The sequence below is a fragment of the Simochromis diagramma genome, unplaced genomic scaffold (assembly GCF_900408965.1).
Source record: "Simochromis diagramma unplaced genomic scaffold, fSimDia1.1 OVJJ01000618.1, whole genome shotgun sequence".
NCBI classification, from domain to species: domain Eukaryota; kingdom Metazoa; phylum Chordata; class Actinopteri; order Cichliformes; family Cichlidae; genus Simochromis; species Simochromis diagramma.
Genome location: NW_024387423.1, coordinates 8,343,532 through 8,368,895, shown reverse-complemented (window position 1 = coordinate 8,368,895; position 25,364 = coordinate 8,343,532). Strand labels below are relative to the sequence as shown.

Genomic DNA, 25,364 nt, shown 5'->3' with positions numbered 1-25,364 from the left:
AACATGTGTTATCATTGCTTTAAGGCTCGGTCTGAGGTCAGACAGCTCACTCCAGTGAAAAAGTGACCAATTTACCTCAAAATGCAAATTTTAGCTGCGCCCTCATTGGCAAAATGCGAGCATGTGTATGCGATTCCTTTAAGGGACAAATTGACAAATCTGTGTGCAGCCTCCCACTGCCGTCTCCTGATTTCTCTGATTAATCAAGTGAATAAAAACTAGGTCTTAATTAAAAGGATCTGGACGTGCTCCCAGCTCAGAAACTGGCAGACCCCCACCGTGCTGCTCCGCAGTCGGCCTCACAAACAAACTCCCAGAATAAATGACCAGCACATAAAAAGGTGAATAATTCACTGTAATGAGGGAACTTAGCAATAATAACAACTGACATATGTCGTCAAAATGAAGTGAAATGGGTGCTTTCTGGAAACAAGACAGCATTGAGGAAAGTGGAGATGCAGTCTCATAAACAAGAAAACAACTCTACTGCATAAAAATAGGTAAACCTAAAAAAAAAAAAAACAATAATAAAAATGAAGTAGTGATCATTTGAACCCCTGGAATGTGCCCTTGACTCGAAGCCTCGAGTTGGGACCTCAGTGTCAAAGCTTTCATTTTCTTAAGTAACACTAAGTAAGTGCCCTCAAAACTCAAGAATTATGACAGAGGGTGGAATTATGAATACGTATAGACTAACCATTAATAAGAAGAAAGTGGAAGCTCAACATTAATCATCAAGATTTTAACCTCTAATTCTTACAGCTTTAAGCAGTTTGGTCTAAGCTGTGAAAAATATGACTTTGGCACACAAGGTGACTGGCAGAAAGGATGTTTTCTTGTCTGTAAAATTCCAGTACTGCAGTTTCACTAATTGAACAGTATTTACTATACAATCGTTTTAGCCTACATTATGAAGTACACCACACAGTATGTACTTAGATAAGACATACTGGAAGTATCATTTCTGTGTTTACTACAAAAGCGGTACGTAGCAAAACTACAATCCCCCACACAAACCATCCACTGTCACAGGATATCAAACCATCCTGTTTTTATCTTTTCTTCAACACACATTTACATACACACACACACACACACACACACACACACAGAAACACAAGGGCACAATCATACACACACATGGTAAGCACAGAGCATGGACTTCAATTAAAGTCCCATTAAAGTTTCGGCTGAAAGGGGGATGGACCATAGGAGGCAGAGAGGGGCATTTATTGATGGCGCCCTCACATCTCGTTCCTGCATTAAGTTGATTTTAAAAGCAATTAATACACATGGTCAGGGAAAAGTAATGGAGAGCCCCATGTTCTTAACCTGCCGGACATTTCCCAGCCGAAGTCCTGACCAACGCAGGCCTGCTTTGCATTATAAATGACAAGATAAATCTTAATGGATTGAGGATAATCAGCTAGCCATGAAGGCTGACATATACACACATTCACCAGGCATACGAGCGCACAAACATGGACGTACAGACACGAGGGAAATTAAAGGCTTTGAATACGTCTGCATTGATTATTTTAAATTATTAGCCCACCTCTCTTTGGACCTCCAATGCTTTTAGCCTAAGCTTTAACACATTTACAGAGACTTATTGACTATAATTACAACTGAGTCCTAGTAATGGACACATCAATTATGAGTCGCACATGTCTCTGACCAAGCGTTGCTCAGGGAATCCCAATCTGGGGTCCATTAGCGTCTCTCCTGCTGGTCTGAAGCTCAATCAGTCTTTACCTTCACCTCTACTGAAACAGCTATTACCTGGCTGAAGTAGATAGTAGCTCTAACATTAGCTTGAACTGCCAAAAGAAGAGGCGCCCAATACTTTGGGACCTAAAACAAAGGCCTAATAGCTGAGGAGCTACACAAATGACAGCTTTTCTTTCCTTTTGCAATTTCTGGACTGAATCTGATAATAACCACCAAGCCAATCTGTATCACTTATAGAAGGTTTAGTCATTTGTGTAAGAACTGGGAAGTGCAATTGTTAATAAAGTGTATGTGAATATATGATACATTTTCACTTTTTTAAATCACAAGCAGCTTTCTAAGCGGAAATAAATGGATAAATTGCAATTCCAAGCACTTAAAATATGCATTACCAAGTTAATAATTTCAATATTTGCAGTAAAGATGAGGTTTACAAAGGATTATGAGCACCTTCCTAAAACTATGTTGTCATGTAATGTTTTAGCAAACTCACTGTGGGCTGCAGGTGCCTCATTAATGTGCCCTTGTTTTTAATAGCGCAAGTAAAAAAGAAGAATCATAGCTGTGGCTTGCTTTTACACAAAAAAACAAACATACTGCATTGATGCATATTCACTGTGTGGGAACAAGGTCCAAAAAAAGAGGGAGAAGGAACAGTTCAAGAAAGCAAGCGTACGTACCGGTGTGAGTGCGAATGTGTGCCAGGAAGGCCATAGAGTTGCTGCTCTTGCACACCTTGCCACAGTATTTGCACACGTTGCCCTGGTTCTCCTCCCGTTCGCGGTTGATCTGCTCCGTGTCCTCTAGCACGTACTTGTTGACCTCCCTCAGGAGCTCCTCGTGTTTCTCCTTGATGTGATAAAACAGATCCTGCTCTGATTCAAATCGATCCGTGCACTTGACACACTTGAAGCTTGCGCCCCCTTCGGGCAGCTCCTCCACACTGTTCTGCTCGTTGCGAAGGTGGGCAGCGCTGGTCAGGTGCTGGTGCAGGTTGCTCTCGGTGTAGAAGGACTTGCCGCAGACCAAACAGTGGAAATGCCTCTCCTTGGAAGGATGCTTCATCGAGATGTGGACGTTGAGGCCGCTGATGCCGTCCGCCATGAATCCGCAGTCCTCGCAGCGTATGCGAGAGTTGCTTCCTTTGGTTTCCTCCCTCACCTTTGCTTCCTTGGGTTTGAGCTTCTTGACGTATGTGGAGCTGGGAGACACTAAGCCAGAGGTCACTGGTGATCCTCCAGTCAAACATATCATGGTGGCTTCACCTTCCAGAGACAGACCTTCCTGTGCAGCCTGCTCCTGCTCAGCTAGGAACTTCACAGATACAATACAGGCATCAAAGGGAAGGGCTTTGGACATTTGTGTGTCTCTAGTCATAACGTCTACCTTTAAATGTTCATCATCTGCTTGTTTCCCCTCTTGTTCCTGGCTCTCTGGCTGTGCCAACTCAGAGACTGAAAGCTGACATTCTTCATCCTGCTGGGCTTCAGAATCTGCTGTTAGCTCAGTCGCTTCAATGGTCATCTCTGGTTCACCACAAGCAGGAGATGTAATTGCATTTGCTTGCTTCTCATCTCCACCTACAAGCACATCATTAACCAGCTCTGTGGTGACACAGGGCGCAGGTGTATTCTGGCCTTCCACAGATTGACTGTCTATGGGACAGGATTCAGACACCTCTGCGGGACTCACGGATTCACATTCAGGGTTAGAATTTGCTGCAGGAAGCTCCGTGACATCGTTCAGCTTTAGAGGGAGTGCTAAGGCTCTTTGTCCTTCGCTCCCTTTTTGTTCCAGATATTTCTGACTTTTCTGCTTGTGTTTCTCTGTGCTTGCATGGCGGGACATTTCCCTGCTTGTTACAGCATAGTAACTGCACGCTAAACAGACATACTCAAAATCTCTGGTGTGTTTTCTCTTGACGTGAAGATGGAGGGACGGAATAGATTGAGCAACAAAATCACAGAGGCTGCAGGCATTGACAGAGTCATATTTACTTTTTTTCTGGTTTGCCTCTGGCTGAGTTTGCTCGTCTCCACCGTGTTCTTTGGAAGCTGTGTCATCAGATTCTTCCTCTGTGCCGGTGGTCTCTACGGTGGTATTCGGCTCCTTGGTTTCCTGAATTGATGTACTTATGTGATTTGTGATTGGGTTCTTACTTGTGCATTCTTGTGCACGTCTAACATGCTTCTTTGTTAAACAGTGACGATCCATATCTCCTTTGGTCACACAGCTGTAGTTGCACAGAGTGCAGCTGTAGCCATAATCTTTGCTGTGTTTACGGCGAACATGAACACTGAGGTTGGTGGCGTTGGACACCACCAGGCCACAGTATCCACATGTGGTTGTGGAGCCTTGCTTTGGTCTTCCTCTTTTCTTACTGGGAGGTCCCAGCTCTAACTCTTCCTCCTCAGCTAACACGGCTTTGGCAGCCTCAGCTGCCTCGTCGGTTTCCTGTTCTCCTCCTGTCAACGTATCTACCCCTTCTCCCCCGAGCATCTGAGCTACGTCATCTATAACAGCACCATCTCCAGCACCATCTCTGCTTACCCTGTCGACATATACTTCAGATTTTGAGCTCTTGCTCTCTTTCTCCTGCTGCTGCATGTGGCTATCTGAGGACAGGTGAGAATCCATCCACTCAGATGTGGCAGAAAGAAAGTTGCACAATTTGCAACGGTACCAGTCCTGGTCAAGGTGTTTGACACGAGCATGGTTCTCCAGCAGCGTAGCTGTGCTGACCCTAAAATCACAGTTTGCGCACTTCAGCTGGAACCTGCTGAGGGTGCGTTTGGGTGTCACTCGTGTTGAAGTAGCCTTCATGCTACTGCCAGGATCCACAGCCTCCTCCCTGTCATCTATGCTTTCATCAGCATCAACTGAAAGACAGTTCAGAGATACAATTGTTAAATAAAACTTAAAAAAAAAAAAAGAAAGAAAAAAGACAGGCACATTTTTTATTCTACTACCTATTACAAATATTATATTAAGCCAATGCTTAATTCACATGTAATGCTAAAGGCTTAGAACTGTGGAGAACAGGATATACTCACATGTATACGGGGTGTCTTTGGTGTGGTATCTCTGGATGTGAACATCTAGAGGAGCCTTGTCCCTAAACTCCTGCCCACAGTAGTTGCAGGAATGAATAATCTTGGGTTTTGGGATTCGCTTGCTCACTCTTCTCTCTTGTGTAGGGATTGTTCCTTCTTGCTCTACCTGCTGTTTGTCTAATACACTTTGCTTTTCAGTTACATCCTTCATGTTTGTGCCTTTGTCACTTGCGACTGATCTCAGTTCATCACGATCAGAATCTTGTTCCTGTTTAACCTCAGCGCCACTCTCTGCCTCCATGTCTGCCTCCTGCTGGATTTCAGCAGGACTCACATTAGAGATATTTGCACTTTTCTCCAAAGGTCGTGCAGCTTTGTCAGACATCTTTCCGTGCTTTCGTGCAAAGTGGATCTTCAGTGATCTCGGGCATTTGGCTGAGAAGCCACAAACTGTGCAGAGGTTGTCGCCGTCTTTAGGTGCAGAATTCGGACTTGGTCTCTCAATGACTTCTTCATCTGCTTCATCGAGCTCAGCAGCACTGGGCGAGTCTCCTGCAGTTTCCTCCATTTCCACATCATCTGTATGCACTTGCCCACTGATGTTATTTTCAGCCACTTTCTCCTCAATGGCTTCCTCTCCTGATATCACTGTTTCATCCATATCATATCCTGCTATGATTACACACAACAGTGAAGCTGATCGCTATCATCAGAGCTGGGTCAGAATCCTGAAAGAGGGGGGAAGATGGAAGACAAAATGTCAGACATCTTTATTTGTCTGAAATACACTTTAGTGTATGCTATAAAAAAAAGAAAAGAAAATAGTAAAAAGTTAAGTTCAGCGAGACAAACAACAGCTAACAACAAGCTTCTGAAAAGTATTCCTTCTGCAGCATTCTCGGACCAAGCACAAGTAAATGTTGCCATCTAGTGCTTCCAAACAGACATTGTTAGTCACAGACATCCAGAAAATTGGCTGCTGCTTATTTAAGTTCTGCTGGAATTCAAACCTTTTGTGTGATAAATGTACTAAAAATGTACAATGGCCAACACAGATCAGTGGACTGCAAATCAAGTATTGTTCCTCAAACTTTATTTACTTGACATGTCTGTCTTTGCAGTGTATTTCATTTGCTTTTGTTACCCCATTTACTCCAATATTGTATCCTCTTTAAAAAATTGGATTCTTTTTGATTGAACTTCTGTACATACAAGTTAGACAGACTACAATGAAATGTTTCGTTTTGGATTTAAAAACGAAAAAACTGTTTAGTGTCAGTTAGTTTCCACGGTGGATTTTATTTTTTCAGTTTAGTTTGGAGGGCATGTGTCTGAGGCAATATTTAGGAAAATTAGTACAGGTATTGTAATAAAAACACAGAATGATTTAACATCTTTAACAACTCATCAGGCCAGTAGTAATACAATATTTCACCAAACTAACAATTACCAAAACTAAGGATATTTCATTTTCTTTCATTTTAGTGTTCAAAGTTCACAAAATCATTTCAGTTATTTTTTTCAAAATCTAGTTTTTATCTTTATTTTTTTTTTTAACTAAAACATTTTTCACGTGTACTTTTAGTTTAGTTAGTTAACTATAATAAACCTGTCCCCGTCAGTTCTTTGGCAAACAAGTTGGACTTCATCTGACCAAAAAGGTTTCTGTCAATACTAATCATTAAACATTTCAATCTCCCCCTTTTCTGTGTAATTTTGTTTGTAAATAATGTATCTCAGGTTCAGTGGCTAACCGACACTCTCAAATCCTTTCCTATCTTTGTGTTTTTCCACAGTCTACTTTCTCACTCATATAGCCAATGAATTAAAATGTGCAGCTTTTTCATTAGATCCACAAACAAATTGAGGACATATAATATTCACAGGAACTATATAAAAATAAAGTAGTCACTATCCGGTCCTGTGGAAAAACTAAGTACCCCCTATGATCCACCTTTAGCAGCAATAACTTAAAGTAAAGATTTTCCTGTGTGACTTTATCAGGCTCTCACATCACTGTAGAGAAATTTCAATTCACTGAGGTTTTTGCAGGGCTTATTTCATGCACTGCTTTATTAACGTCCCACCACAGCATTTCCATAAGGCTGAGGTGTTGACTTTGGCTCATTGCAACACTTTTATTCTTTTCTTATTCAGCCATTCTCTCGTAGATTTCCTGCTGTGCTTAGGATCATTGTCCTGTTGCATGACACAGTTTGAGCCCAGCTTTAGCTTGATCTAATCTGACCATGGGGTGAATTTTCTAGGACATCCACTCCTTGGCATTGCTTTACCACACAGCTAAAGGCTCCAGACCAAAAAACTGACAAAACGTCTGCTTTTCAAAGGTGCTGACACTTGCTAATGATCAGTTAATTAAGTGCATTTAATTAGTGGCACCTAACAGCTGCTCACCTTCTTAATTCCTATGGAAGCAGTAAGGGTGTGCTTAGTTTTAAATATTCACAATGCAGTCTACTTTCATTACTTCCATTGTAATTATGTTATATTTAAGTTTAAATTTAGCATTTTTGTGTTCATTACTTTTCTTTGATAGCTCACCTTCACCCTGGATTCCCTGGATAGGGAATGTCCATCCATGGATTCACCATGGATGGACATTCCCTACACAGCAGCCCTGAGAGCTCAACACGTCACAACTTTAATTACATGAAAATTTAGAAAACAATTTTACTAATTTAACAGCACAGACACTGCAAATTTTGAAAGTACCGAAATGTGCTGCAAATATAAAAACATAATCAAATAAATACATAATCAAATATACAGGCAAAATAAAATTTTAAGAATCACAGTAATCAAATATTTACAGTACTCAATCAAATATTTTTCTGTGGAAAGAATTATAAGGCACACAAATTATTATTCCATGTATTTGTGGGTGAGCTGATGAGAGATTTATTTGATGAATCTCACTTTCTTCATGTGTAACAACGCTAATTGTGAGTGTATAATACAGTTTAATACCCTTACATGTTTTTAAGGGGCCATAACACAGACCTCGGGGGTTTGGACCCAATCATATTTAAATATGCAGGACATCCAGTCAGACTTTTAAAGTATCCAACTTAGAGAATAACCTAGGGTGTGCTCACTACCACCAACTACCGTTTATTTTGGTAGCATACGATTACAGGATTAACTGAAGTATCACCATGTAAAGACTGTCCATATATATATATATATATATATATATATATATATATATATATATATAAGGCTCGCAAACAGTGAGTTCACTATAACAGCAGAATTCTATCGGTGTTGTGTCTGTAGCTAAGGAAAGCGGACAGCGGTCCTGAACAAGTTCGTTACTACTTTCAGTGCACAACTCCGCTTGAATGCCCACTTAAAAACAAACAAACAACAAAATAAAAAACTGCCAATTTTATATGTGTCGATATATAAGCAGTTTAACGACTGGGCGTCAGTGCTAGCTTGGAAGTACTGGTAAAGTTAGCCACAAATGTTTTATACAACACGATAAAAACTGCAGCGAAGAGAGAGACAGCCAGTGCCACAGCCCTACATGTTCCTTTGCCGCTCATTTCATCGCTTGAATGATTCATACTCTTAAACACTAGAAGACTGAAACATTACAGTCCCACTTCTTAATACCGCTGCTAACTTGCTAGCAACATGTTTTCCAACGGTCTTCTGATATACGCACAACGCATCCAATTAAACTTCAACATCGGCAGAAATATCCAATCGGAACGGAGATAAGGCGGGTCTACGCAGGTCCTAGGCTTGGAAAACGACGGCAGCACAGAGGCCCAAAAAGGAGGCTAACGTCGACCTCGGAAACTGTCTTCTATGCTGCAGGAACAGTACTTTATAACACTCAAGAGAGTACGCAATCGTTTAAAAAAAGCCAATACGAGTATATGGATGTCTGTACAGTGAAATACTAGTTGAACTTACCTCTTGTTATATGCTTATTTCCACTGTCCGCGCTTTTTGATGCTAGACACAAATGGCGTACCGTAGCGTGAGCCATGCGTCACAGAAGACGGCCTTCCTGCCCGCGGCTTCTTGTTTTTTTTTCTACATCAGCTGATTTCATCACATGATGCATTCTGGTTCTGTGGGAAAGTTAAAAACGGCGTAACAGTACTGAAATGCGTGACATTTGAAGGCTTAGTTAGTGGTTGGAAAGCCGTCGGTAAACATATGTTACTAATTGTTCTTACTAATTAACACCAAAAATGTAAAACTATTGAATATGCTGTAGAACGCCATAAGTTAGTACGTGATGCATTCAAAGTCACCATTTACAGAAAACCAATATAATCAGCAATTCAATACATCATGCACGTATGTCTAAAATTATTATTTTTTATGTATGTATTTATTAAGTTTTGTTTTGTTTGTTTGTTTTTTTACTTGAGAAGAAATTCTGTAGTTTTCTGGTAGACTACTCTTTTCATGCTGTATTAATAATAGATTATGGCATACAGTGTTGAAGTAATTCAGTAAAATAGCGAAAACTATTTCTCTTAGTGTGCTGGTAATTTTTTTTGAAAAAAGACAGAAGAAAGAAAGAAAAGAGAAAATTAAAACCACAGATTATGAAAGGGTTGTCACAGTGAATTATTTATTTATTTTCTAAAATGGTTGGGTCTATGATGAATCACCACTTCCACGTGACACACAGTGTTAGCATTATAACGACTAAAGATAGATTTATGCACCAGCATTAATTGATTAAGTAGTCTGACAGGTCAGAAGGTGATAAATGAAACCTCCAGGAATGAATATGCAGTTTATTTTTCCAATAAATGTCTTTAATTCATCACAGTCAAAATTCTATGACATGGATGGTTTAAGACACAAACGCCATCTTCCCCAGGCTTCATTTTTCATAAGGATTAATCATTCATTTTTCTCCAGCTGTCTAGTAAAAGAATTCTTCATTCCTAAACATATTTAGTGTTATTCATTCCATGCTTCCATACTTCATCAAACTTTTTTTCCCCATTAAAACTGGGTGTATAATAATTCAACACTGATTCATATCACACCCCATATTGAACTTTCATTATCAGTCATTAACCGTAACAGGTCTCTTTACAATAAAGCCAGATTGCACAGTGCATAGTCTGAATTTCTGTGACTCGGGAGTCAGAAGGTCACAGTCCACGTCACTGCCTCCGTCACTGAACGGAAAACCACAGGTGTTTACTTGCCTGTCCTTAGACAACATACCAAAACACCTGCATCATCATGTGTGACTAATAAATAGAAAGGACTGTATTAACGTGTGTTTGAGACCATTTCTGCTTTATTTATATAGCACCAAATCACAAATACAGTTACCTCAAAGTGCTTTTTATTGTAAGGTAAATCCCTACAGTAATACTTCAGTTAACAGTATCTGGATAGCATAGGGAAAGGTGTCAGGTTTTTGCCAGATTTGTTTGTGTTTTCTTAAGGGCATGACATTCCGATACTGTTTATGTGCTGTTCTCAGACCTTCTAAGAACTCACTGCACACCAGGTGGATACCAAGTTTCAGGTACCTACTCTTTGGGAATTACATTATGCTAGATGTAAGTAAAAAATCACCCATTAACCCATCCCCACTAATTGCATGTATGACACCCAGCACGCCCCTGCAGGCGGTTTATCCTTCAAGCTCGGGTACTCTACCAGAGGCCTGGGAGCTTGAGGGTCCTGCGCAGTATCTTAGCTGTTCCCAAGACTGCGCTCTTCTGGACAGAGATCTCCGATGTTATTCCCGGGATCTGCTGGAGCCACTCGTCTAGCTTGGGAGTCACCGCACCTAGTGCTCCGATTACCACGGGGACCACCATTACCTTCACCCTCCACATCCTCTCGAGCTCTTCTCTGAGCCCTTGGTATTTCTCCAGCTTCTTGTGTTCCTTCTTCCTGATATTGCTGTCATTCGGAACCGCTACATCGATCACTACGGCCGTCTTCTTCTGTTTGTCTACCACCACTATGTCCGGTTGGTTAGCCACCACCATTTTGTCCGTCTGTATCTGGAAGTCCCACAGGATCTTAGCTCAGTCATTCTCCACCACCCTTGACCTCGGGACTTCCAGGTTATACTCGGCACAGATGTTCCTGTACACTATGCCGGCCACTTGGTTATGGCGTTCCATGTATGCCTTGCCTGCTAGCATCTTGCACCCTGCTGTTATGTGCTGGATTGTCTCTGGGGCATCTTTACACAGCCTGCACCTGGGGTCTTGCCTGGTGTGATAGACCCCAGCCTCTATGGATCTTGTACTCAGAGCTTGTTCTTGTGCTGCCATGATTAGTGCCTCTGTGCTGTCTTTCAGTCCAGCTTTGTCCAGCCACTGGTAGGATTTCTGGATATCAGCCACCTCCTCTATCTGCCGGTGGTACATACCGTGCAGGGGCCTGTCCTTCCATGATGGTTCCTCGTCTCCCTCCTTTTTATTGGGTTTCTGCTGCCTGAGATATTCACTGAGCACTCGGTCAGCCCGAGCAGAAGGGGCTACATGAATAGGATGAGGGACCATATATATTAAATATACACACACACACTTGCTTGTTAATATTGTTGAAGTGCTGCTCAGTATATTAAATTACAATAAAAATTTATTCTATTAATTCTATAGCCTTAAACAGTTATTACAGCATGGTCCGTTGACACAGGTGTCTTTCATTTCTTCTTAGCAACAAATCTCTGTGAATGTCATGTTTAATAGAAGGATTTCACAGCAGACGTCTGAGTTAGCTGAGCAGAAAAAACACAGGTGTTACTTATAATATTAACAATGGCACCTATTCCATTTGAGTATCCCAATATGCAATAATGACAGTGTGATAGTGAGCCAGCACACACATTGTGAGGACCCTGAAGCTGGAAACAGAAGCAGCCTGGAAATTCATTCATCATTTTTAATCTCGTTTTGTCATATGAAAAAATTTCTTCTGTGATAAAGGATCATTACCTTTTCTCTAGCTTTAATTCTAGTATAGACCTTGAGATTTAATAAGATCACACCTTAATTATTCTTATTAAAGCTGAGGTAATTTTAAACTGAGCTACTACAATCAAAATAAATAACTTAAAACATATGCAAGGGCTTCAGGGGCTTAAATAACAGAGTGCAAAATAGTTCATGTGAAATATTATGTGCTCGTAATCAGTGCTTCCACTAGTTGTCAGTTCACTAAACTCCAACTTTCAATCAGACTTTGAAGGCTGTTTGTACAATATGCATTGCTAGAGTTTAACATGTTGGTGGGACACATTGGAAAAATGTAGCAGGAAAACATATGCAGGGAAATGTTATCCTAGTCTTATGAATGGACCTCCAATTTCCAAGAAATGGATATCCAGTCTAAGCTATCTGGGAGGAACGTGTAAGAGTGGACTTGCATAGCTCACCACAGAATTACTATACCTTCTTTTCTCATTCCTCTTCAGTGCTTTTGACACTGACTATTTTCTACCTGGCTGCTCGGGGACTTTTATATGAGTCAGTTTACTCTGCTGTAAGGGCACTGGTGATGCCACCTGTTAAACATAATTGAATATTATGTAGCATTGGGTTTAGCTCCATAGGTTTCAACGGGTTACTTCACCCCACCAGATGGAGCAATCTGCACGTTTTGTTACACTCTGGCAGTCAGCAACCACAGCTGCATCACGTCTGCATGCGCTGCTATGGCAACCACTACAGACACAGCTCACAAAAAGAGCGAAAGAAAAGTTTTATGTTAGAGTAAAAATGTTGTAATGTTGTGTTAAGGAAAGACGTTACAAAACCTCTTCAAACACTGGAAACCCGTTTCCATAATAATGATAACAATAATGATAATAATAGTAATAATAATAATAATGATGTCAGAATCCCCATTGTTTGCCACAGATTGTTTGTTTAGTTAGTTCTTTACACACTGAGTAACAGTACCAGTGGATTTGCACCAGGATTGGTGCCGTTTTGATATTGTACATGAACAAGTCTTTATCCATGGATTTTTTTTGTTTTTTAGAGACCAAATCATTACACTGCACACAGCTGAGAGCTTTGCTGACAACACAGCATATTCCTTTCTTTTTAAAAGAACATTAAAATTCTGAAACTACCACAAACTCTGAATTTACAGCTAAATTAAAGTTCTTCTCTTGTAAATTTTTACATTTACAGTCATATGCTAAGCGATGACTCAAAGTAAAGGCAGACAGCTAAGTTTTTAAAGAAAACAGAAGTGGTGAAGGTGTTAGAAGGTGAGAACTTTGTCCTTTCTTATTTTACTCTGAGTATACTTCCTGCATGTAGTTCGTGCCTGTACATTTTACCTTTTTGTTTTTACTTTACCTATAATACATATACTTGTACCAAGCTGTTCACTTACACGCATGAAATATTGTACAACACACTATTGCTTTCTACGCCTCAGTCATTCAATCTGGTCCAGTTTTTTTTTTAGTGCTTTCTTTAGAATGACTCGGGTCTCTGCAGTGCCCCACTTCTCCCTCCAAAATGCACATGTGTGCCTGCATTAGTTTTTCCTTTATTATACCAGTACTGGTCAAAGAGCATGAGGTCACAGCAGTCCCAAAATGCATCACCTCACTGCGTAAACACACATCTTTGTTTTATAGGTTAGTCTCTGTCAACAGGGTGCTGTAATGTCTGAGGCCTCCGAGAATACACACACCTTGATTTAGTTTAAAAGATAACATTTTCAAAAATGTAAAGGTTATCAGAAACCCACAACCTCTTTATGAATTTTGGGGTTGTGGGAAAACCTCCAGGCTATATGTGTCTGAAGGTTTTTAGGACACACAGCAACTACTTTATTCAGTGGTTTCCCTCTCCATGTTGACTCGTGCTAAAACTGGAAAACTGGACTAATTTGAATCATGTTTCTTTATTATACTTTAAACTCAGCTATGGCGTGCTCCTTTACACTTTGTCCGATCCATAGTAAATAAAGTCACAGCTTGCAAATGGATGGCATGTGCAGTGGCATTCCTTCAGACTAGGCTCTTAATCCTTGTCACTCCAGTTCTGACATTTCCTTCAGGAGATCTGGGCCAAAATGGGGCTGATCGAGTTTCAGATGGATCTAAATAAAGCTGCCTTTCTTTCTTAGAATCCAAGGCTAAATAAGTGTAAGGGATTAGAGTAAAACTGAATAGCGGGAAAGAGAGATGTGTCATTACAGCGTGATGACTACTACCTACAGTAGCTTGGCTTGGTATGGAACCTGTCAGGGCATCATAATCATAATGAAAGCTAAGAAGACATATTGAGACATTAGCAGGGTGACCTAATATGAAGGCCTTAAGTTTTCGATAAACAGTTTGAGCATGTGAGTTAAAACAGCACGGTGATGAATTCATGGGGGGAGTTCCTTCGTTTTTTGGCTGCAAATACAACAACATATGCAGACAGCACAGCTGCAGAAAACTAAGGGTCTCTCAACCCTCAGACACCCCCTACCCCCACCCTTCCCTACTTTCCAACGTCTCCATACTTTCCTAGAAACATTACCTCACACCACATTAGAGCTTGAGGTATCACCTGGGGAGTACATTTCTGTGCTTACTTGAGCTCTGTATCTATGTGTTAGTGTATGTACTGCATGTTTGAGTGTGGGGAAAGTTTTCTTTTTTTTTTTTTAACCAAAAAAGCAGCTGCTTCTAAAACGTGTCTGTTTAAAAGTGCCATTTTACAGCACTGGGTGGAGTGCAGCAGACTTAATCCTCCTTTCTCCCTTTTCTTGGAAATTTGGTTCTCCAGCTACTTACCTCCCCCAAAAAGAAAAAATAAAATAAAATAAATAAAAATAAATTCTGTAACCTTTGCCCCCTTTGTGATATCAAAACCTCCGCCACTCAAGATTTTTATCATAAACACCCACAATAAAACCATCCAGGTTCCTATCATCATGCAGCTGACAATAAATGCATGCTCACTCCATCACTGCACTCAAACTGCACTCAGCACAAGATGTTTCTCCATCAGCACTTGCAATGAACTGCAAACAAAGAGGTGTTTCATTTCAGCCCCACCTTTTCATAATATGGCGAAACAGGCTAAATATTGCACAGAAAATGAATGCCATGTTACATCTGGAAAGATGAAGGGTGTTTCCACTTAAATATTGTGATTTGGGTTAATGCAAATCTAAATGAAGGACATAAGGAAAGAGGAGTTAATTGTTCCTACAGGAGAGGTTGCTCTTCACAAAGCCATGAAATACAGAGAGCATAACTCAACACGTTATGACTGCTGCTGGTCATCTAAACATCCTCATGGCCAATGCTTTTGTGAGTGACTGTGTATAACAGCAGTCAAACAGCCATGATTTAAATTTCAGTGTTTCCCCAGCCCACCCAGAGAGAAGAGAGAAATCAGACCAAGAGTGGTTTTTCTCTTGATCTCACTATATATTTATCAGTCTCTTTCTGTCCTATCTTCACTATTGTCTGATCTCTCGTTCTGCTTTGTAACCCAAATCTCTACTGTCTGAGAGACCCCTTTCATCTGCAGGGCCCATATAAACCTGTTTCTTGCATAATATCTCAAAATACTACATTATTGTTTTTAACATGAGTCAACATAATCACAGTAAAACTGCTCTGGATTACAGTTCAAACCAGGTTGGTTAAGACGTGACACTTTATTACCCTTAGGTATAAATATGCGTGTGAATGGCTGTCTGTATATATTATATTAGCTCAGAGTGGTAACCAGTCTTAGGTCTTAACATGACAAAGTCTAGCTCACTCTAGGAACTATGTTAAAAAATAACTGGACATTTAGATCTTAAACAGCAAAGCATTACATGATGTCTATGAATCTGAAGCAGCAGTGTTCTGTCAGGGCAAGCAAGGCAAGCAGTGAAATTGAAAAAGAGTCATCAATTACAACAAGTGAAAGCATTTTTTCTCCTTGGATCTCGAAAAGCTTCTTGCCCGTTTCCATTCATCTTTAAATCACTGCCATCTTGTGACACAGTTGGCTATTGTCTCTGGAAGCAGTCGTGACTTTGCTTGACCCTGAGTCACTGGAGTCGTATAGCATCTGTGGTTTTTCTGTGCATGTCTGTATGCATAAACAGTGGCTTGAGGTTGTTAAGCTGAGAGCACAGCTGCTTCTTCTGGTTGTGTGCACATGTGCATTACGGATAAAACAGTGGTGTTTGATGTGAGATTGATGGAAGTCCAGTATGCAAGACAAGATCCACCAGCTCTGCCTTCACTGCTGTGAAACAAGTTAACAAGCACTTTTAGATTACCAAGTATGAAAATCACTTGTCAATAAAAATTTATTCTTTTATCTGGAAAAATCTTTGCTCACAACAAGAGGACAAAAAAACAAACAAACAAAAAAACAAAAACCCAAAACGATTAGCCACTAGAGTTGACAGAAGTGCAAGCTTTCAGCTATCCACTGAGGCCAAGGCATACAAACCTCCTCTGTTTCCTTCCCTGTCATTTTGTCCGTCTCTTTTAGACCCTCACTGCTGTGCCGGCTGAGAATATGTTTATATCTGTTGTGGTTTACCGAGTGTTTAGTCTAGCATAACACCAAAGCCGGCCAGCAGCCCTACAGCTTAAGTGTGTCACAGTCTCAAAGGCCCACTTTGCCCCTGGGCAGCTACGCTGAGAATTTGTGCAATTAAAAAAAAATGCCAGCAGCATGTGTACAAAGGAAGAAAGACAGAAAGAAAGAATGATGGCAATCTTGAAACAAACTTTGTGAAAAGGGATAATTCCCTTTGTGTAATTCCCCACATACTTTCAACAAAAAGCATTTCTGACTGACTACATGATGAAAAAAACACACATGATATTTAGAGAATGACTGTGTCCCTCACCACTTTAAACAACTGTAAAACTGCTAACTATAGTCAGAGTGGTTTACAGAATACGAGCTATATCCTAGTAGTTATTACACTTGCCTTGTTCCCTTCTTTTTCTTTTTCTTTTAAAGACTTAGCTCTGTTATTAGATAACCAGGTTAGACCGACACCGTTTGGAGGGAGTCTGGTAGAGTGAGAGAGAGCAGGGGTGATTTTCCCAAACAGATTTAGTGCCTTGATCTCCTTCAGTCTATTGTTCAGTGGATGGAGGACTAAGGGTTTATAATGTTACTGAGCTTTTGGGAAAGTCACCTAATGCAGCCTTGCTTGGGAATGAAGTGTACTCACTTCACTGATGTGAGTGTAGGAACAACAAAGAGAAACTGACCCTTATTTTTCCAGCTTAGAAACCAAAACATTTAAAAAATGTAAAGTTTTATTGCTAACAATTAGAGATGCAGCACGGTGGAAACACCCACAAGAAGAAGGGTTTTTCTGAGCACCCATTACTAACTTTTTAAGCATTTAGAAAAACTTACAAAGAAAGTGGTTCAGCTTAGAGTATGATACAGTGCAACTGATTATTTCTTACTTTCTGTTCACTCGCACTTCTGCAGTAGGGCGCAGCATTATCACGGATTATTGCCTCAATATTGACATAACCTTAGTATGTTTAATGTGTTTAACTTCTGTTCAGCTGCTCTTTAACGTTTATATCTAACAAGTCAATCACATGCCAGAAACCTGTCACATTTAGATGCAAACAGGAGGATCTGCTGAAGTTCCAGTTAAGATACAAAGTGTTGAAGGAAACGTGGTTTGGTTGTCAGTGCTGGACAGGCTGGAAAGTGCTTTACAGAAAGATATGTATGAATTTGACTGATCTATTATTATTGCTACAATTTCCTTTACTTTCCAGATTTTCTATAAATTATATGATAATTTTTATTTTATTTTATTTTTTATTTTTTATTTTTTATTTATTTTTGAGTGATTGTTCAAGCCCAAGCCCAAGAAAAGGGCTGATGAATGCCTATAAGGATTTGAGTGACCATATCATCACAAACTGAAGTTGAGATGATTCATGAAAAATACTCCACTCTTTTCTTACCTGTGTTGAGAGTCTGTATTTGTTCTTGGTCTGATCTTCATTTTCTGGATTTTAATCAGTATGTGAAAGGAAATGATTAAAAGAAAAAAGCACACTGAAAGTGCTGCAATTCAGAGAGGATTAAGCACTTCTAAAAATGATCAGATGGAATGATGATTCAAATGTCAGTAGACATTAAAAAGCTCTTTGGTTTCTAGTAGTTTAATTCCCAGCAACATGGCACTGTGAACTTGCATTAAGGTTTTTGTTGCTCAGCTGTGTTCATTTCATCTAAAGGAGGGTGTGGCAGATTGGCTGTAAAGCCTCGGAGCTGTTTCTTTCTGTTTTGGAAACAGCCCTGCATTTCCATAAGCGCATACATTTTATGAACCAGCAGTAAATCGTTTTATGTGTCAGCAGCTTATTTAAGTAAAACCATTAAAAGATGAAGTGAGGACCATGAAGACAACTGTTTCTTTCATTATGTCTTTATAGACAACACGCTGTCCAGAGAGAAGAACAACATCACGAGTGGCCGAGATGGTGACCTGTTATCTGTTAAGATCCACAATCACTGTCAGTCTTTTGTGGTCTTGCACAGATGTTTTATCATTACTGAGCTTATTTTATGTTTTATTTTATGTTGTTTTGAAGGAGATCAGAAATACTGTAAAAAAAAGAAGTTAGACAGCTGCTGTTTTTAAAGAGCTTTTACTTTCCACTTTCTATTTGCCACTTATAAGAAAATCAAATACAAACCCTCAGTGCTGATTTGCTCAAGGAGTGTTTTGAGTGATTCTTGAAGTGAAGAATCCTTATTTGTCCATATTTAGTAGGAAGTGCACATCCATAGACAGCTTCCAACGACTTCTTCATGAACTTTAGTGGTGCATTATTTCCACAGGTGAACTCTGAAGGTTTTAAGTAGGTCCTGATTAATCCCCATTTACCTTCTTAGGCAGTCATTGTTCTGACTCAACCGAGGTCTAACCAGCCAATCAGAATCCAGATTATCCTAACGATAATAAATATAAATGCAACAAATATAAGCAGTGTCAATTTAGCACTGAAAAATGTGTGCTGCGTCTCAAATAAGACTTTTATTCTGACTGATCTAATTCAGTCCAAAGACTCAGATTTCTTGTTTCTGACTCAAACTTGATAGACTAAAATGGACCACACATGCTTTTTGCACATTTTAATCATCTTCCTGCAGACACATTTTCTGCTGTGTTTGACCTTGATTATGTTCGATTATGCTTTTTTTCTCCCCTGAACAATGATGTAAATTTCATTCTTGCCTTTCATGGATTAATGACGGCATTCACTGTTTCAAGTGTAGTGGTTGGAAAAGCATTTGTGGAAATACACAAACCTCGAGGTTCATCGTAATCATGCAAGAGAGCTCTTTACATTCTTAATATTGTGAAAAAAGCAAGAGCCTCGTATTTTTTAAACTTCATTCATGACATCTGAAAGAATCCAAATGTTTTACTTGACACTATCACAAGCATTAGAATAGAATAGAATAGAATAGAATAGAATAGAATAGAATAGAATAGAATAATCCTTAATTGTCCCACAGGGGGAAATTTGGTTGTAACAGCAGCAAAAAAACACATACACAAACAGAACAGGGCACAGGACATAGAACAGAAACACACAAAATGTTTACATATTTACATCATGGACAATAGTTACCAAAACAGTGCTTTACAGTTATTAAAATTAAAGTACAGGTAAGTGGCAAACCCGGGTTGTAGTGTGCAAACGGAGCAGGATACTGAAAGATGTTTAAATAGCTAAGAATATTTAGAATAATTCAAAAAGTACAGATTGCGCATCGTACCTGTGCATTAAAAAGCAGACATGTAACTTCCAATAAGTTAGTATATATAAACTAAGAAAAGTAATGTGCAAGTTATAACAGTAGTAGTTGTTCTGTTGATTAGTGCAAACTACAGCACTGATGTAAACATCTATGTTTGTTGGGAGCAGTTTTGGTTGTACAGTCTGACAGCTGCAGGGAGGAAGGACTTCCGGAGACGCTCCTTCATGCATCTAGGATGCAGCAGTCTGTCACTGAAGGAGCTCTACCGTTCAGCAACATTCACACGCATGGGGTGGGAGACTTTGTCCATCAGAGAAGTTATTTTGGTCAGAGTCCTTCTGTCTCCCACAACCTGCACTGGATCCAGGGTCCATCCCAGAACAGACTCACATAGCAGACAGGTGTGGCCCAGATCGGGTGTCAAGCCGGCACTGCTGGCTGACTTCTGGCATGGTAAGTGGTATGTCATCCAGATGTGGGCCAGGTCTGGCAGTGATGGCACTATTTATGTTCCTACTTTCCTGTTTTAGTTAGAAGACCTAAATTCCATGTTGCAATACTATACTGCTATGGTATCCAAAGTTTCAAATGCAGGTTTGACAGGTTTGTGAGCATACACTTTATCCAAAACCTGGTGAGGGTTTACCACTGGGTGGCGGTAGCTCAGGAGGTAGCGCACGTCCCCTACTGGTCGGAAGGTTAGTGGTTCGATCCCTGGCCCCTCCAGTCTGCATGTCAAAAGTATGAATGAATGTAGTTCGACAGCACGCAGTTTGAGGAAAGGGTGTGGATGTGGGGAGCTGGCCTTCCTGATGAGTTTATTCAACCTCCTTCTCTCAGCTGTCAGTAAAGTGCTGCTCCAACATATGACACTGCTAAAAAAAGACAGATGCCACCACAGAGTCATAAAAGGTCTTTAAAAGCGCTCCCTGGACTCCAAATGACCTCAGCAGTCTGCTCTGACCCTTCCTGTAAAGATTGTGGCTCCAGTCCAATTTATTATTCAGGTGAACACCCAGGTACCTATAAGAGTCCACTCCCTGGATGTTCACCGGTGTCTGCGTCTCTGGAAGTCCACCACCAACTCCTTGGTTTTCCCAAGGAGTGCATTATTACATGTGTTGCTCCTGCTCCAACTATTCACTAAAACAAGAGTGCAAAAGCTTTCTTTCCTTTATTAGTAAGAGGCTCCATTGTATCAGAGAAAATATTATCCCTCCTTTATTCGCTCTGACCTCACACCTTCTGGTCGCCAGTCTTAGAGTGCTTTCTACTAGTATCTTTGAAGACTCTCATCTGTTTGCTAAATAAAATTCAACTGTCCTCCTGCCAACTTGAAATTTTACCAGCATCACTGTTCAAAAAGGTCATTCGCACCACTGGGCTGTGTTTTCTCTGGATAATTAATGACTCTTTAGCATCTGGATGTGTCCATTCATATTTTAAACAAGCTGTTACTGTTATTGTTAAACAAGCTTCATATTTTAAACAAGCCATTTACACTGACCTTTCCCTCCCTCTGGATTTTAGGCTGATTACAAAATTGCCTTTTATTTCCAAATTTTTAGAAAAAGCGGTGGCCAACCAGTGCACGGAGGTTCTAACTACACATCTCATTTTAGATATGTTTCCGTCTAGTTTCTGTTAGACACAATCTACTGAAACAGCTCATCTTAGATTTTGAAATGATATCTCAGATCATAAAGATGCAGGTGGATGTTTGATTCTTGTACTCTTGGATCTTTCTGCTGACTGTCGATCACAGTATCCTGACTGAGAGTCCTAAAACTTGGGTGGGCATCTCCGGGTCAGCTCTTAATCGGTTCTTTTCCCCTTTCTCTCACAGGAGCGTTTCAGTTGCTTCTGATAATTTTGTGCGCTCTTCTGTTATGTGTCACTCTCTTGCGGTGTCTTGTGTGCCCTTGGCAACTTTGTTCCCACGGTAATTGGAAATCTTGGATCCAATTCATCTTGATTTCTTCTCTGGATGTAACTTTTGATCGGGCGTACAGTTTTGATAAGCATGTTGGGCGTCTTGTACAAACTTGTTTTTGTCATCTAAAGAGCATTTCCCACAAATATATTGCATTTCAGTGTGAAATGGAAATGATTACACATGCTTTCATTTAGTCACACCTTGATTATTGCGATTTGTTATTCACTTGCCTGGGCAAATCATCCCTGTTTTCTTGCAAATGATTCACAATGTGGCTGCAAGGCTTCTCATCAGGTCGTCTAAAACACCACTGATTCTGTTCTCTTTATGCTGGCTCCCCATAAAGTTCAGGGCTCAGTTTAAGAGTGTGGCGATCACTTTCAGAGCTCTTCATTGTCAGATACTTATTAATTCACACATAACTACCATTTCCCTGAGATCACCTGACCAGTGCTTGTTAGTGGTGTCCTGGTTAAGGACAAAAAGAGACTGTACTTAATATTGCTGGACACTGTTGATGCCTTTAAAAAGAAGCTTAACGCCCATCTGTGCAGTCATGCTCTTATTTGGTTTTAGCAATTTATACGATTTTAATGATCTAATTTCACATTTTAAAGCATTTTATACCTTGTTAATGAAAAGCACTGTATGGATACAATTTACTTATTTACTTTACAAGAGGAAGTCATTAATAAACTCATACTATGACCTATTGTAATATTTAATCTCAATGCTTTCAGTACACAAACTACGCAATATTTATTCAGAGTGCTTAAAAGTGTATTGTGATTTTTCATTCCAGTATTTTGGTTATCAATGTCATGCTTACACATATTACACATACATAGAATAAAATAACAGCTATAGCCAGACACCACATGCTAAATAATCACATCAGTGATTAACGGTAGAGTAATAAATAGTCTGAAAATGAGTCCGAAAAGGTGTAAAGTGATAATCCCCACCAGTCTTTCCAGGGTAGCAGGGTGTGAGAGGAGCAGGTCCTCAAAGGAGCCATCACAAAGACCAGACCCACAGATCTTTCCTGACAGTCTCCATCCCAGTGGTTTATGCAGCGAGTTTTTCTTTCACACTATGAAAAGAGGCAGCATCATTCAGCAGAAACTTGGATGGCTGCCAGAAGACTTTGTGAGCTATGACTACAGAAAAAATGAAAGCAGCGTCTTACTGTCAGGCATGTGGGTTGACATGTGATTTTAATTAACGCATTCGCAGGTATTACTAAGTAAAAATGGTTGCCAGTAAAAAAATAACTTTCTTTTTTACTCAAAAACAGTGTGAGGACATGGCATATCTGGGAAAACATGTATAGTCTAAACACATTTCCCTTTGTAGTCTTTAGGTCATACTGACAGTTATTACATGCAGTAATGTATAACGGACTACGTCTTTAAACAAAATAAAGATACAACACAATAAAGGAATTAGGGTGATGTTTGCTTTGTTAATGAGAGCATTCAGCGTCTACCAGTTGCAAACTGCAGAACTGGTATATGGTGTTAGTATTCTGGGTTTGCTTTAATCCATGCGGCCTATTCATGCTCCAGGAGGGGCACAGTGGTGCAGTTGTTAGCACTGTTCCCTCACAACAAGGAAGTTGTTGGTTTAAATCTCCCGGCCTGTCGGGGACTTTCTATGTGAGGTTTGTTCTTCCCGAGCCTGGGTAGGTTTTCCTTGGCTACCTTCCTCACACAGTCCAAAGACGTGTATTTCAGGGTACTTGGCGATTCTAAATTGCTCGTAGATGTGTGGTAGATAAAACACTTAAGTGTACAGAAGAAATGTTGCATGAATCTTTGGGCTGTACTCTAAAGTACTTTGAGCGGTCAGCAAGACCAGAAAGGAGCTACATAGATGCCAGTCCATTTCAGTCGCTGTTAATATAAAAGTGTGTTTGTGGTTCAGTTTTGATATAGTGGGGAATGATGTGAAGCCAGAGAGCTGCTGTAGCTCACTTCTCTAGAGTTGCATTTACTTTGCAACACAGACATTTTACAGGTGTCAGACCAGCTGCTGTGCACATAGTTGCTCTCCTTAATGTTCTTTCCATTACCATCTAATATAGAAATCATGTAAGAGGACGTTTTATTGGTAAGAGGCCTGTCCCTTAAAATCTAAGATGCTGCTCAGCGTGATCTAGTTCTGCTGGTACTGACCATAATACAACCTGCTCTTTCTTTTTCTTCCTCTCTCAGAGTGTCATGACTTCTTCATTTCTGACTTTTCTTTTTATTCGTTTGACTTTTTTTCCCACTCTTCCTCTTTGTGACTGGGGTGGGTAAGAATTTACGTCTTTTCTCCTTTTTGTGTGGCGAGAGAAGAAAACATGCTGTCCTGCTGGGAGGAGATGGATGTGAAAAAGGGTTTACTCTGATGTCACACACATGCTGGTGGAGTTACAGCTGATGAGCATTCAATGCTTCTAAGAAATACAAACACACACACACACACACACGAAGGCTGACGTGCGCTTTCAGTCCTCAAGGAACCAGGAAGTCCCCTTGTTGTTCAAGAAACATCTGGAGCACATCCCTGAATCCCAGGTCCCCATGGCAACCCTAAATCAACACCCAGCACACTGCCTGCCTTAAGATACAACATGTTGCAAGATATGTTCACCCAACCTGCTATGAACCAACATTGGTAAGTGACATAAGGTGAGATTTATGTGGACTAACAAATTTTTATCTGTTCTCAAAAGGAATTTGCAAGCTTTTCTCAGCAGTAAATAATACATGACAGTTTTAGTTAGGGAGCTAACTAGTTGTTGTGTTTGCAGTCAGATTATTTTTTTAAGCAGCAGAATGAGTTTCCCTGAGTCTCATGTGTAAGGCTAAATGGGGCATGTCTGAACTTTCAATGTTAGCATTGAGTCTGAGGTCATTTCCCCATAGTCTGATCCCAGCCGTCCCCACTTAATTTCCCTCAAATACCTTGACTCCCCTAAGGGTAAAGTCAAATAGTTTTTTCTCTGCTGGTTCTTGTTTAAACATGTACAAAAGAAAGTGTTTCAAAAGTAACTTATCACGTCAAATATTCATTAGACGCACCACTTACTAAATTCACAGTAACCTCTCCTCCTTTATTCTCCGAGCCTGAAGTCCATGACTCATTTCCGATCTTCCCTTCCAAAGGGGAGTCACAGTGATAGGAACCACAGAGACATCTGAGACCAAAGTTCACTGTGATGCATCAGTTATAATCAAGACACTGACCACAAATGAAACTTGTCTAGAAATCTCAACGCTCTAATCTTTCTGTTAGAGTAATGTTTCATCTGGCCTCATCGAGAGGCTCCTGATTTCTACTGTGAATAGAAACCAAATATCACCTCAGTTTGGCCACTGAGAACAAAGATTGTGTGTGTCACTGTGTGTGTGAGTGTTTGCAAGTAAACATTTGAATTTGAGCATGTTTGAAAAGTCCCAAAGGCTCAAGTCAAGGCTATGATGAATGGATTCTACAGGGGGGCCTCAAAGTCTTTCTCCAGTGCCGGTTTTCGCCAGCAGTCTTGAAGTGTTGCATCTGTCTTTATAATATTTACTTGTGTCTGCAGCCACATAAAGGTCACAAATCTGAGCTGTGGGCAAAAGCACTTTATCTGAATGAAGGATAAACAGAATCATTGTCTGAAGTACAAAAATGCTTCTGGTGGGAAGCATTGAGGAAACATAATCTCATAAACAAATTGCACAACACCTAGAGATATTAGAAGTAATTTCTAAGCATTAATACCGACCTATTATCTACTCACACATGTGATTGCTAAAATTGCACTGACATGGCCAAGTTTTTGATTCTTATCGAATTTAGAAACTCGAGTTACTCATTGACTTCCTTTGGGCTTGCAAAGAGAAACCC

At 40.1% G+C, this 25,364-nt stretch overlaps 1 protein-coding gene across 3 annotated transcripts in view; it reads right to left on the bottom strand.

The window, feature by feature from the left end:
* znf407 (zinc finger protein 407) overlaps positions 1-11,524 on the bottom strand; it is a 161,583-nt gene extending 150,059 nt beyond the window's left edge. Inside the window, exons 1-3 of one of the 3 annotated variants that reach the window (XM_040012705.1) lie at positions 11,518-11,524; positions 4,785-5,045; positions 2,412-4,610 (exon numbers count right to left, since the gene is read on the bottom strand). In XM_040012705.1, coding sequence (XP_039868639.1) covers positions 2,412-4,610; positions 4,785-4,995 — 2,410 coding nt within the window. In that variant the 5' untranslated portion in view covers positions 4,996-5,045; positions 11,518-11,524. Of the gene's footprint in view, positions 1-2,411; positions 4,611-4,784; positions 5,513-8,334; positions 8,576-8,729; positions 8,852-11,517 lie in introns of those variants that run through there. The other 2 variants (XM_040012703.1, XM_040012704.1) reach the window with 2 other exon arrangements.
* Positions 11,525-25,364: the final 13,840 nt, after the last annotated feature.